The sequence below is a fragment of the Cenococcum geophilum genome (genome assembly GCF_001692895.1).
Source record: "Cenococcum geophilum 1.58 unplaced genomic scaffold K441scaffold_3, whole genome shotgun sequence".
Classification (NCBI taxonomy): domain Eukaryota; kingdom Fungi; phylum Ascomycota; class Dothideomycetes; order Gloniales; family Gloniaceae; genus Cenococcum; species Cenococcum geophilum.
The window spans coordinates 1,949,963-1,964,713 of record NW_027137561.1 but is presented as its reverse complement, the minus strand read 5'-3'; the positions used below and the strand labels follow the sequence as shown (position 1 = coordinate 1,964,713).

Sequence of the window (14,751 nt, the reverse complement as noted above, 5' to 3'; positions counted from 1 at the left end):
CGCCCGGCCGGAAGACTCCCCTCACCTCTAAACGCCTCTTCTCCCTGCCATGGATGGGTTGAGAGGAGGACTACTTGGAAAACGGTTGCTAAGAACAACGCACCGGAGGTAAGCTCGAATCGCGGAAGAACCGCGAGGAAGGAGGGAAACTGATGCTCCTCAGATTTTTATTTCGAAAGAGCAGTTGTCACGAGAACCACGTTACAACTTTTCCTTTCGCCAAACCATTTCTCTATACAAGCATCGCAGCCGGCTTTCTAGCAGCCACCCCGTATAGCGACAATGTCGCGAACTGGGTTAGACTCCGCTGTTTGCATACTGAAAGCTCTGAGTCCGTGTCGGAATGGCCAAAGAAGGCCCCATCAATATTGAGGCGAGGGCGCGAGCAGAAGAGGGAAAGCTCCCAACTTAATCGTGAGGACTACAGCAGCGTCCAAGATGTGGACGCTGCTTCGGACCAGTACAAATCTAGACAACAGCCCCCACCGCCTCAGAATCGCATTGTAGAGGGATCAGGAGAGGAGGGAGTAACCACAAATGGGGATGCGTCCGGATGGTTGGGCATATCAACAACCGTGGCAACTGCCTCCAAATCCGTAGCTTCCATAGGCGACACTATTGTAGATTACATTGTCCCAGAATGGGTGAAAGTTCTACCAGGATTCATTACAAAACTCCAAAATGAGCTATCAATGGCGCCGGGGTCCCTTGCAGAAGAAATCTGGCACGAAGCGAATGATCCGGAGTGCAACCCTGAAATTATATGGGAAGCTGTTGTGCGGGTCTCTAATGACCTGTGTGATGAAGAGAAAATATTTCTGCGAAACCGGCAGGCATACACCAGGCGAGCATTAGCTAGATATCTTGGGATCCCGGAGAAAGACATACATCCCGATGATGTCCCGATAATTGCTATGTGTGGATCTGGAGGTGGACTTCGTGCGCTTGTGGCTGGCTCTTCGTCATACCTTTCTGCCCATGAAGCCGGACTTTTCGATTGTGTCACGTATACTGCTGGCGTCAGCGGTAGCTGTTGGCTTCAAACACTCTACTACTCAACACTATCCGGACAGAGCCACCAACGGCTCATCAAGCATCTGAAGCATAGACTTGGAGTTCACATTGCTTTTCCTCCTGCTGCATTGGCCCTTGTTGCTAGTGCTCCCACTAATAAGCACCTTTTGAGTAGCATTGTCGAGAGAGCCAAAGGCCTCCCTAACGCAGATTTCGGAATAGTAGATATCTATGGCCTTCTCCTCGCAGCCCGGCTTCTCGTTCCGAAAGGCGAGTTGTCCATCAACGAATATGACTTCAAGATTTCCAATCAAAGGCGTTATACGGATGACGGCTCCCAACCTCTTCCTATCTATACTGCTGTTCGTCATCAGATACCAATTGAGGAGCAGATGGATATGCAAGATCCGATCGCCGCCGAGGCAAAAGCGAGGAGAGAGGCTTGGTTCCAATGGTTTGAGTAAGCCCTCATAATTGACCTGTCAAGCAACTTCCCGTTCTAATTAAAACAGATTCACACCGTACGAGTTCTGGTGCGAAGAACTCGAAGCAGGCATTCCAACATGGGGCATTGGACGGAAATTCGAAAACGGGAAAACGGCGTGGCGGGAGAACGGTCTTTCGCTCCCTGAACTGCGCGTGCCTCTCCTAATGGGCATCTGGGGCAGCGCTTTCTGCGCCACCTTGTCCCATTACTACAAAGAGGTGCGCCCTTTTATGAAGGGACTGGCAGGCTTCGCAGGAATCGATGAACTAATATCAGAGCGAAACGACGACCTCATTAAGTTACATCCAATTGATCCAGCTGCAATACCAAATTTTGCTCTTGGTATGAAAGGCTCCCTTCCCCCTTCATGCCCAGATAGTATCTTCAGAACCGAAAATCTCCAGCTGATGGACGCTGGGATGAGTAACAATTTACCTATATACCCTCTTTTACGGCCTGGCAGGAATGTTGATATTCTTATCGCTTTTGATGCGTCTGCGGACGTGAAGACCGACAATTGGCTCAGAGTAGCAGACGGTTACGCAAGACAGAGAGGCATAAAAGGATGGCCAATTGGGGCTGGATGGCCTCCATCTGATGCTTCGCAGAAAGAGATTGCAGAGGATTTAGAAGCAGCGCAAGCGAGCACCGAAGAAGAAGCAACTGCAAAGATTACTGAAGCCAAGAAAGACCAGTACGACCAAGAGATGAAAAAGAAAAGCGCTATTAGTGAGGACTTGGGGTATTGTAATGTTTGGATAGGGACAACAGAAGAGCGAACAAGCGAATCAGAACCCCCGTCTTCGAAAAGGGTTGAAGAGGACTGGGAGTTGATGCACCCCAATGCTGGCATTACGGTAATTTACTTCCCATTCATGGCGAACGCAAAGGTCGATGGGGTAGACCCCAAAACGTCCAATTTCATGTCTACATGGAACTTTGTGTACACGCCTGACCAGATCGACAGCGTAGTCTCATTGGCTCGTGCAAATTTCCAGGAGGGTGAGGAGCAGACAAGACGAGCAGTTAGGGCTGTTTACGAGAGAAAGAAAGCAAAGAGGCTAGAGTGGGAGAGAGAAGAAAAGCAAGAAAGGAAACGAAGGAAACTTAGGATGGGGATTGTCGGCAGGAAACTTGGAGAAGGGGATCATGGTGATCATTTCAGCTGACCGCAAACCCGCTGAAAACATAGCAATATACCCACATAGTCAGAGGTGACAGAATTTTCCCTGGTTCCAGTTATGGCCTCAAAATCGAGCGGGGGGCGCATTAACACAGAACAGCTTGAATAACGCAATAGTAAACTGACTAAGTTGGATAGTGTTATTGTGAAAGGACTGAGGAATCACAAATCCACCACATCTTCGGCCCAATCTGGTTGACTAATGAGTTTTCATAAGTGCGATTTTTCACTGAACAATTCGCTTTGCTACCCCTCAACCCACTCTCAATCCTAAACACTAATACCACTCAAACCTGAATCTCCACTACTGCTGTCCTCACGTTACCCTTCTCGCCGTTGCCTTCTTGGGGCAGCTCCCATATATTATTGATAGACGGAGCATGGCCCTTGTGACATCGGCAATTCTTAATAGAATTGTACACACTCGCTAGTTCTTCATCCCCTTTCTCCTTCGTAATCGACTTCAAAACCGCTGGGTCCGGCTCTGGTAGTGATACTAGCAGCTCTTCATCCTCGTCTGAAGAGCTGTCATCTGAGGGGTCCAGTGGCGGCGGCTGTATTGGCCGGGCGCTGCCGGACGGGAAGCGCGTGAGACCCAGGCCCTCGTCTTCATCTTCGCCATCAACGTCTTCGTCCTCCTCTTCAGAGCTGCTGTCAAGTCTCTGAGGTGGCGGTGGACTCCTAGCCCTCCTCTGTCCAGTGTTGGAAGATTGATGTGGTGGGCCACCACACATTTGAGTGTTGCCGGCACCTTTAAACTTGACGTCGGTGGATTGTTCAGACTGCACGATTTCTTCCTCCATCTCAACGATCCGTAACATGAGTGAGTCTAAGTGGACTGCGTGACCGACTACAAAACGCCAGTTACGGTCCGGACGATTCACTGCTAGGTGCAGTTTACACTGCGCTGTATGAGCAAGTGTCCAGGTGTCTTTGAGTGACATGCTGATGATGTGATGCTTGACCGCGGAGTACGTGACTGATACCAAAGCAGGGTGCGTTGGCCGTCTTGTTGGTGTGCAATTATGAGCTTTGCAATTCCACACCTATTCAGACGAATCCTGTGATGTAGAGGATTTCCGCTTGATTTTTACTCAATTGTGAAGTGTAGTAGATATGTCATGAATTACATATCATGAACCCGAGAGGAGAGGTTAGGGTCTGCTTAGCAATCAGCTTAGGCAGCATCATGCGTATGCGGTAACTTAGTCCGGCTTGGAAGTTACGTTTCGGATTATATCATACAAAGGGCTTAAGGTTTTGTAATGAAAGAGTTTTAGGGTTTAGGTAAATGTCCCTGTGCCGGAACTTGCTTCCTAACCGAATCTGGGCATTATTTATAAAAATCTTTTATCTCATGTCGATTATTTGTACTTACACTTCAACTCTACAAATTCTAATGCATCATTTTTGGGAAGCGAAAGATTAAGCTGCTTTTAGCCCTGCCAGGACGTCATCCACTGTGGCGTAACATGATTGAACCGGCAAACTATCCAATTAATTGTGAGGAAGATAATGGGCTCTTCCAGAGGCAAAGTAAATACCAACTTACTTTGTACGTGCCACGTGTATTTCCTACTCAACCCTGTTGCTTTGAGGTTGCTGAGTTTGTCGCGGCGTAGTCTGACTTTGCCAGCTTGACAGTCGATATAATCAACTTGGTGCATTCACCTGTCAGAGTCTCTTAGGTTTGTTCAGTAAATAGCAAAATGAAGTAGGTTGTCTTCTTAGGATCTCATCTCCCCACGACGTACCTAACGTGATCTAGCGCCACCAAGAATGATGTCTTTATGGAGGCCCGGGACTCGTTCTTGGATTCGCTGCCACCAAAGGAACGAGCACTATTCTCAAATTGCGATTCTCCTGAAGAGCTTATTAAGGATCTAGAAACTTTTAACCTAAAAGCGAAGAACCGAGGCCGGATCCTAACCTGTCTGACGAGAGTTAAGACCTTCAACGACTCGCTCTCTCCATACTTCAAAGTAGTGAGTATCGCTATACAGTCCCATCCGGAAATTGCTGCTATTGCATGGGGAACTCTTCGACTCGTTTTACAGGTACGTACGAACATAAATCAAGATAATGAAATATTGTACCTCGCCATAGGCACTCTCTACGAACGTAATAATTCTCTTCCTAACCTTTCCAAGTAGCCCCTGTTGAACCTTATCATATTTTTCATGTTCAGTTGAAGATAGCGTTATGAGTTAACTATTACTCTAAATTCTTTCCTCTGCGGCTTTCATGTCATTACGCTCTTCATTACCTGACCCAAGATAATCACAGCTTACTTTATGTTAGCCCGCAAGCAATTACGTCACCTTCTTGGAGAAACTTGCAAACATTCTCGAAAGCTTGGCGAAGGAGCTGGCAGTCTATACGGCCCTTGTAGATTTGTGGACTAAGTTCTCTCTTAAACCGTCAGCTCAATTCAGGTCCTCCCTAGAGAGGGTGTATGTCGACTTGTTTCAATTTTACCAAAGCGTGGCTAGAATGTTCCTGTTGATCGGAAGTCTGTGCGCAGATTTCAGGAAAGAAGAACTCGTGTGAAGATTGATCTATGAAGAAAATGAGGTTATATATACACGTGGATGACTGAGTCGGTGACCGAGTCAAGGGGTCGGTGACCGAGTCAAGGTGGCAAAGAAATCCGATTCAGGTCGACAGTTCCTGAAAAAGGATGGTGGTATGACGTTTTAAGATTTCTGGGGCGTAAATATCTCTAATTCTTCTATAGGTGCTAAACAGCCTGTTTGTGTAGTGACAAATCTATTCTGGAGGCCTTTTGATGCTCGTTTCAAGGACTTACTGGAGAAAATCAAATTTCACTGCCAGTTAGTCAAAGACGAGACATTATAAGCCCTATACAAGGCTGGTTTATAATTAGATATAGATAAATATAAATTTTATAAAACGGAAGTCTTATACCTTAGACTCCTTATTTCTATAAATGGTATATAAATAGACCTAAAGAAAGTTAAAGCAATTATAAACTGGTAAGAACCCGAGAATGTTAAGGACGTAAGAGCCTTTATAGGATTTGCTAATTTCTACCAACAGTTTATTAATAACTTCTCTGCCCTAGTTTTACCCCTTATAGCTCTAACCTAAAAGGATAAAGTCTTTATCTTTAATAAGGAATATAAGAAGGCCTTTACCTATCTAAAGGTTATATTTACTACTGCGCCCGTGCTCTAATACTTTAACTTAAACTAAATAAGTGTTATAGAAGCCGACTTATCTAATTACGTTATTAAAGGTATCCTATCTTAATATAATAAGGATAGAGTATTATACCCTATAGCATACTTTTTAAAACGACTAAGCCTAGCTAAATATAACTACAAGATCTACGATAAGGAATTATTAGCTATTATTAAATATTTTAAATAATAGCGACCTAAACTAGAAGGCGCTAGATTTCTAATTAAGGTCTTTAGCAACTATAAGAACCTATAGTACTTTACAACCATAAAACAGCTAAGTTATTGTTAAGCCTACTAGTTAGAATATCTATCTTATTTCCAATTCTTAATTATATACCGCTTAGGCGTCCAAGGCTAGAAGCCTAATGCCCTAACCCGACACTCGTAAGACGCGCCAGCCCTAAAAAAAGCGCGCTCTTACTAAAATTAGACCCTGCTTCGCCCTAAACTATTTAACCCTTCTACTAAAGATCTTATGGTATACGTCCTTAAAATAACTAATTAATTAATTAAATAGATTATAGTTAACAAATACCCAAATAATAAGTTTATTTAAGAGACGCTTAAGCTAATACAAGATAGCATTAGACGCTCTAAAAAGATTTCTTTAAGTAAATATAAAGCCCGTGGAAACCGCTTATATTACTAAAACTATTTAGTTATCCCTAATCACAATAAGCTTAAGCTTAAACTCCTTAAACATATACATAATCTACCTATTGCCGGCCACCCAGGCTAAGGAAAAACCCTAGAACTACTCTAACGGGAGTATTATTAGCCAAATATATATAATATAACATAAAGGTACGTCTCTAGCTACTACACCTACTAATAAGCTAAAGCCTTACGTGAGATATATAACGGTCTTTTAAAGCTACTACCTGTTCCAAACCAAAGATAGAAGGATATCTTAATTGACTTTATTATTAACTTTTCTAAGAGTAGAGGTTGTACGAACATTATAGTAGTTATAGACCAACTATCTAAAATAAGACACTTAATCGCCTACCCTAATATATTAACGCCTACTGTTACCTAACTATTCCTAGATTACGTATAGAAACTCCACAGACTTCTTAAAATAATTATCTCCAATAAAGGCAGCCAGTTTATTTTAGCATTCTAGAAAAAACTGACTACTTATCTCTATATTAAAGCACTATTATCTACCGCATATTATTTAGAAATAAATGGCTAAATGGAACGCATAAATACTATAATAAAATAGTATATTCGGATATACACGTCGTATTTATAGGATAACTGGATTAACTAGCTTATATTTACCGAGTTTACTATAAATAACTCTATCTCAGAAACTATGAAAGTCTCCCCATTTCTAGCCAATTATAGCTAGCACCCACAAATGGGTTTTAAACCCTTTAGTAATGTTTCTTACTCCGCTTATTACGCCTTATAAGTTATAGAAGTAAATAAATTCATAGAGAAGATAGAGGAACTATAATAGTTCCTTACTAATAAGATAATATAGGCTTAATTTGTCTATAAAGCCGCAGTAAATAAGAAATAAACCCTAGTACTAGCCTACTAAATTAGTAATTTTGTCTGGCTAGATATAAGAAATCTAAACATAAAACGACCTATTAAGAAACTTAATTAGAAGAACGCTGGCCCTTATAAGGTTAAAAAGGTTATTTCTCCTTATGCCTACTAACTAAAGCTCCCTAATACGGTTAAAATCTACCCTATATTCTATACGTCAGTCTTCCGCCCTACTACCCCTATATTAGACGCCCTACCTAAATAGATATAAGACCCTCCCCTACTAGTTAAAATGGATGGTAAGAACAAGTACTTTATTAAAAGAATTAATAATATTAAGTATAATAAACGGAAATGCCAATATATATATTTTATAAAATAGAGAGGCTTTACTAAGTCCTTATAGGAACCCGTTAACTCTATAGGACTTATATAAGCCGCAGAAGACTTTTACAAACTCCACCTAGAACTACTATAGCCCTATCTCGCAAAAGCTTAAGTTTAAAGGGGGGGTACTATTATGGGATACCCCTATAACACCTTACACACGTCTACCTATTTTTACTAATTTAGCAATTAGAGACTAACCGCGAAATGGCAATCTAATGGCAATTTAATAGCAATCTAACGGCAATCTACGGCATTCTGCTATATTCTACTAAGTTCCACTAAATTCTGCTAAGTTCTACTAGAACTATAACCTAAACCCTATTCTGCCTATATATGTATTAACTAAACAACTAAGTTAACAATATATACCCTTTCTTCCCGTTTTCCTACCCTCTTTCCTTATATAACGTCTTAGCCTCCTTACACAGTTTATGTATATAGCTTAATAATATCTACCTTGCTATATATTATCGTCGCTTATACTTACTCCGTAATATTAGGTATGCCTTATCTCGTCTTAAGAATTTTAGTTATCTTTTATCTCTTTTTAAGAATCTTAAGCCTTTAGCCTTTTACCTTTATTAAGTAGTGAATTAGCACTAATAGTCGTTTGCTTACTTAATCTCTATAAAATACTCTTCCTTCTATCTTATAAAGTGGTAGATGCTATATCTAATAGTGTTATAACTCCTATTACTAAACCTTACTCTATAGCGGTCTTAGTCTCTACTTCTATTATTACGTCCCTAAGGTCTATATACTCCTAGTAAGCTGCCCTTATTACCTTATTATCGCTAAATGTTTCGCCTACGTTGAATTTATTATCCTTAATGTCCAATCTACGAGATAGTTCGTTAGTTCCTCTATATTCTATAGATTTTAGCTCTTATAGCCAATAGCTTACGCCGTACTTAGCGTCTTTATAAATTTAGTATACGTTATTATAATAAAACGCGAAACTTTTAATTAAACATTCTTTTATTCCTTGCAGTACACTATTATCTCTCTATACGTATATATTATCTACTAGTAGTCTAGTTCCCTTTATTACATAATAACTCTAACCATCTTTATAATCCCTTACGAAGTAACCCTATTTTCCGTAATTTATATAAGCTCCGTCTCTAAACTACTAACTTTGCTGTAAAGTCCGCCTAAACATCTTCTGCTAATAAGATCCCTAGTTTAGCCTATGCTCTTTAGTCCTATAATTACTAAATCCTTAACCTTTAGGTTTTTATAGTTTCTTACTTTATCTCTTATAGGCTTCTTTAGTACCGCTTAGGTCTATTAGCTTTGCGCCATACTATAGTTTTTAACTTAGCTTTAGTTATTGCGTACTTTACGCCTTATACGACTATAGAACTCTATCCTAACCTCTCTTAGCCTGTTCCCTTTAGTAGATCCTATTATTAATCTTTATCGCTTAATTTATTAAATCCCTTAAGGTATCCACATCTTCTATTAAAATAATTACATCCTAAACTTTAGCCTTAAGTCCCTATTTATACTATACTATAAGCGCCTTATTATTCCACTTAACTTATATAGCTAACGTTTAGAACTATATTATATACTTAATTACTAAAGTTCATTACGTAATATCTTGGAGTTTTTTTTTTTTTTTCCGCCGTGGTTACTGCCTTTAGGTCTCCAAACATTTATATAAGTTACTCTATAAACCCTTCCTAACTTAAGAACATAAACCATACCTCTTAGTTAGTGGTTGTTATTCCATTTACCTATATTTCTATAAGGTAAGGCTTAAACCATTTAAGTGCTCTTCCTAATAGGAATAGTCCTATATAAGCTATTCGATCTATAAGTGTTAATAGTTTTACTCCTTCTTACGTAACCTTAAAGTACATTTACGTAAGGAATCCTTTAAGCTTTAATCTCTCTCCCGAGAATCTCTTAATTAAAGGTAACTTAATCTTTACTACCCCTATCCCGTTAATCCTTTATTTAAGCGTCGCATTATTCTCTATTAACTAGTTAACTATCTATTATAGTTGTTTAACCGTTATAGGTTGTTGTGAGTTAGTATCTGCTATACTGGTATCGCCTCCTAACCTTAAAATAGTTGCCGCCGTTAATAGCGTTATAGTGGCTACTTTTAGTAGTATATTATTTGACTTCTTAAAACCGTAACTGTAGTAGTGATTATATAATGGAACCTTGTAGCAAGAACTACGATAGGCTTATTAATAGGCTAGGTGTGTAGGTATTATAAGTAGTTAACAACGTAATAATAACTGGTAGAGTGGTTGCCTAATAGATTAACTCTAATTATATTCTGAGAATTACTATAAGGAACTATCTAGGTAGGGACTAAGGGTCCTTAAATACACAACCGTACTCCTATAAAATCCTTCTTATACGTGTTATATATAAGGTACGTAAGTTCTTCTTATTCCTCTCATTTAATACGTAGCACATTATATGACTCGCTTACTATTCCTCGTTATATAGTTCTACCGGTTCCATCCTGGACCGTACCTATATTAACCAACTAGCTTCTTCCGACTCCTCTCCAAGTAGTCGTAATATTGTACTTAAAGCGTCCGTAACAGTATAACTAGAAGATTTATAGATAGATATATATAAAAACTAAGAAGTAAAGTATATCCTAAAGAGCATAGTAGAGTATTTCGTAGAAGATTTCTATAAGGGAATAACTTAAGGATATAATAGAGCAATAGGCTTAGTGTTAAGACTTTAAGAAGAATATATTATTAACGGAATCTAAAATATCGCAAGAAAAGTAATAAAGGAATGTTTAAATTACTAAAGAAATAAACTAATAAGGCATAAGCTATATGGAGGGCTATAACCTATTAAAATACTAGAGAGACTATAGGAGGTTATATTATAGGACTTTATTATTAAGTTACTAAAGTTAAGAGATCCTATTACCAGATAAGATTATAACGTAATTTTAGTAATAGTAGATAAGTTAACTAAGTTGGGTTACTTTATAGTATATATAGAGGAGATATTAGCGAAAGATATTACTAGAATCTATATTAAGGAAGTATTTATAAGATATAAAGTACTAAGTAAGATTATATCGGATAGAGATCTAAGATTTATAGTAGTATTTTAAGAAGTGTTCTTAGCAGAGTAAGGAGTTAGAGTAGTAACTTTTACCGTATATTATCCGCAGACGGACGGTTAAATAGAAAGATTAAATTAGACGCTAGAATAGTATCTAAGACATTACGTTAATTATACACAGAATAATTAGGTATTGTTATTATTAATTATATAGTTTATATATAATGCAACACTATAAGAAGGAATAGGTATATTACCATTTAAGGTAAATTATAGATATAAGCTAAGAATATTATTGTTACTATAATAAGCAAAGAAAACCAGTAGCACAGCTAAAGAAAAAATAAAGATATTAATAGATCTTTATGTAGACCTTATAGAATTAGTAAAAAGGGTATAAGAGAGAATAAAAAGGTATTATAACGCTAAGAGATCTAAGGGACTAGATCTTAAGGAGGGAGATAAAGTATGGCTACTATATAAAAATTTTAAGAGTTAATAACTAAGTAAGAAATTGGACTATATTAGACTAGGACCTTTTAAAATTATATAAAAAATTTTACTAGTTATATTTAAGTTAAACCTACTAGCTAAAATAAAGATCTACTCTATATAATATATTGCAATATTAGAACCAGTATATAGGAATATTAAGCTACTAGTTTATAAGGCAGATATATATAGAGGATAAGAAAAGAATAAATAGTAAGTTTTAAAGATCATTAATTATAAGGACATTAACAACAAAATATAGTATAAGGTTAAGTAAATAGGCTATAATAAGACTACCTAGAAGCTACTAGAGAACTTAAAAAACGCTATAAGAAAGGTATAGGAGTATTAGAAGAGATTAGGTTAGGTAATATTAATAGAGAAGGATTATTAAAGAATAAGTTACTTAAGGGGGACCTAGGAGGAACAGCTACTAAGCTATTTAGAGTTATTTCCTTCTTAGAGGGAGGACCAGCCCTCTTATTATTAAGTTTCTATAGACCTTATTTTATAAGCTTCTACTCCTTAAAATAGACCTTTTTACGTACTTTTTTAAGACGAAGTAGCTAAGTAAATGCCGCGATATAAGCATCTAGGGCCTTCTATTCCGCGTCACGAGAATACTTAAGCTTAGTAAGGGCCTACGCTAGGTTACTATTAAGTTTTATAGTAGTAGATTAAACATAAAACCCTATAATAAATTACTTAGGGAATATAAAGACTACTAAGAGTTATAGAACGCATATATTTAGTGTTAAAAGTAAAGCAAATATCGCAGGACAATTAAATATTCGCTTTAGTATACTCTAAATAAAAGAAAGGTTGCTAAGATAAAGGACTTACTAACATAACATAGACTAACCCCTCTTTTGCATAGCGGGAATATAGAGATAGTATAATTTCACTAAATAATAATATAGCAGTAATAGTGCGAGTATAACATTACGCGTGTAAAGAAGAAGATGCTTTAGGTATTGTTAGTTATATAGAGTAACTCACTAATAACGACTACTCGAGTAGGGTTATAGTGATGTTGGTTAATAAAGCTTATTAATTAGAATGAGAAAGGGCAAGGAATGTAAGGCTCCTCGCCACGCTAGTGCCGTGGCGACACGTAATGGCAACTTGCCATCACGTGACGGCAGTTTACCGTACGTGACGGCAACTTGCCTTATTCCCGACACTAGTAACTCTTCTTTTATAGTTGCTATCTATAGACAAATACTGCTTAACTATTGTAATAAATATAAATCCTCCTTATTTACTATTGCTATTGCAATATAAATCTTGCTGTTCTAAAATTTACCTCTTAGCACGTAGCTCTCTTACTTAGGAGTTATAGGTAGGTATCTTATTTAGAGGGCCGCTAAGGCGCTAGTAGTAAGCAAGCCAATAGCAATTTTCTATCCCGGGGATGGAAAATCCTAATTAGCTAGGTTAAGTCAGGGTCTATAGAATTCCCCCTTTTAAAAAGTCTTGGTAAGAGAATCTAACCAATTAAATAACTTTAACCGCCGGTTAAAGTTTCTAGATATTTTAAGACCTTATATAACTAAGAAATTTCTAGGGACTCTGTTAGTAATATAGGGTAAATTACCAATACTACTTAAGTAGATACAGTGATGGAAAAGCTTGTTATATTAGATAGGGGTGGGTAAGGAACTTAAGGTTCCTTACCGCGCTAGTGCCACGACGGCATGTAACGGCAAGTTGCCTTACGTGATGGCAATTTGCTGCACGTAAGGGCAAATTGCCTTATTCCCGACACTGGCAACTCTTCTTTTTATAGTTGCTATTTATATATAAATAGACCGTATACAATAATATAATAGTGGGTAGAATATAGTAGACTTTGGCAGGTAATACGTCTTATTCTATTAACCCGGACTTCTACTAGCTAATTATAATTTTCTATCTCTAGGATAGAAAATCGCTATTAGCTTGCTTACTACTAGCGCCTTAATGGCCCTCGCCGCATCTTTTACTCCCTTTTAACCTAACCTTTAACTCGTATATATAGAGTATTTATATTAATAAACGTCTCTAGTGCCTTGTTTAGGTTTACTTTTGTTATTATATCTACCGGGTTATCTTAGCTATTAATTTATTAAATCTTAAAGAGTTTTTAACGCTTGTAAGATTGCTATAGTGCCATAATATTAATTATAAGGCGCTTCTCCTTTGTGGTACTAAGCTTAACTAAACACTTATAGAGGGAATATAAGTTGGTGTATATAATCGTAGGGATAATAGGGAGTTTAAGTTAATCTATAATTATCTTTAAGGTAGTTCCAATTGCAATTACTATGTTAACTCTGCTAGCTATTCTATATATCTCTAATACTAAAACGCTTTAAGTAACGCGCTTACTTTTAGTTAAGCTCTAATGGATAAGGTTACCATAGATTATAAAGTTACTCTCTCTAGTAGATTTGTTTGCGATAATAATCTTATATCTTAGCTAGGAGCTAAAATCTTTATTATTTACAAACAATCTATTAATAAATATAAAGAGCTTAGCAGTAGGAAGGTTAATAGGCACGTAGAGCAGTCCTTAGTTAAGATAGTTTATTTGCTAGAAGAGGCGCTTATTTAGGGTAAGGACGTCCTCCTTAGTTAGTTCTTAGTATTAAGCGGCAATAGAGAGATTAAAGGAAGCCTTGGGTTGGTAAATAGAAGTAATATAAGCTTCGCAAGCGCGTTGCTCTATATATCCTTGCTTTAAAGACTTAATATTAATAGCGTTAATCTTCTTGCCTTAACCCTTCTAGCGTAAGGAAATGGAATCCTTATTTAGGGAGAGGATGCATTTATTAAAGAGTAATAGTGTTTTTAAATTAAGTCTTTCCTTTAGCTTTGCTATAAGATTTGCCTTTACTAGCTCATCTTCTTTAAGAGCTAAGAATTGGTCGTCTCCTAAGATAATTATATTGTTAGTTTATATGCCGACGATTCTAAATAGGGTTTCTATAGTTATAATAAGGAAGTAGGGATCGAATATAGAAGTGGTCATTAAAAGCTTCTCTTTATGGTGTTTGCTGTAAGTAGCCCACTAATAGGTTTCTGCCTCCGCGATTCTATATAATAGCTTAAGCACGACTATAATTGTATTCTTAGGATATTGGTAGCGAATTTGCTCTAAAAGATATGCTAATATTAAGCGCTAAAGGTGCGTTTCTGATTAGGTATAGGCTTAAGTAATATCTTATAAATAAACTGCTATTCCGTTTTTTATTAAGGAGGGAGCTAGTGCAATAATGACTTATTAACTAGCTCGTTGTATTATTAGAGATTGCGTAAAAATTATCTCCTTGCTGTTATTGTTGTAGCCTTAGATAATAAGCCTTAATTTTTTAAATGGGGCGTTAGTAGCTTTACCCTTAATCTTGTTAACTATTCTTAACTTAAAGATGCGAACT

At 37.6% G+C, this 14,751-nt stretch overlaps 3 protein-coding genes across 3 annotated transcripts; 2 read left to right on the top strand and 1 right to left on the bottom strand.

The window, feature by feature from the left end:
• Positions 1-49: 49 nt before the first annotated feature.
• Positions 50-2,670, top strand: K441DRAFT_673261 (FabD/lysophospholipase-like protein; the record flags this gene model as incomplete). Its single annotated transcript, XM_067650636.1, has 3 exons — positions 50-108; positions 164-1,474; positions 1,527-2,670. 3 exons carry the CDS (start codon positions 50-52, stop codon positions 2,668-2,670), a joined length of 2,514 nt encoding a protein of 837 aa, XP_067509230.1.
• A 151-nt stretch (positions 2,671-2,821) lies between these two features.
• Positions 2,822-3,821, bottom strand: K441DRAFT_158807 (uncharacterized protein). Its single transcript, XM_067640245.1, has one exon. The coding sequence runs from the start codon at positions 3,626-3,628 to the stop codon at positions 2,972-2,974; it is 657 nt and encodes a 218-aa protein (XP_067509229.1). The 5' UTR covers positions 3,629-3,821; the 3' UTR covers positions 2,822-2,971.
• A 508-nt stretch (positions 3,822-4,329) lies between these two features.
• On the top strand, positions 4,330-5,601 carry K441DRAFT_651903 (uncharacterized protein). Its single transcript, XM_067647277.1, has 4 exons — positions 4,330-4,398; positions 4,453-4,741; positions 4,986-5,370; positions 5,422-5,601. The coding sequence occupies exons 1-3, from the start codon at positions 4,394-4,396 to the stop codon at positions 5,232-5,234; spliced, it is 543 nt and encodes a 180-aa protein (XP_067509228.1). The 5' UTR covers positions 4,330-4,393; the 3' UTR covers positions 5,235-5,370; positions 5,422-5,601.
• Positions 5,602-14,751: the final 9,150 nt, after the last annotated feature.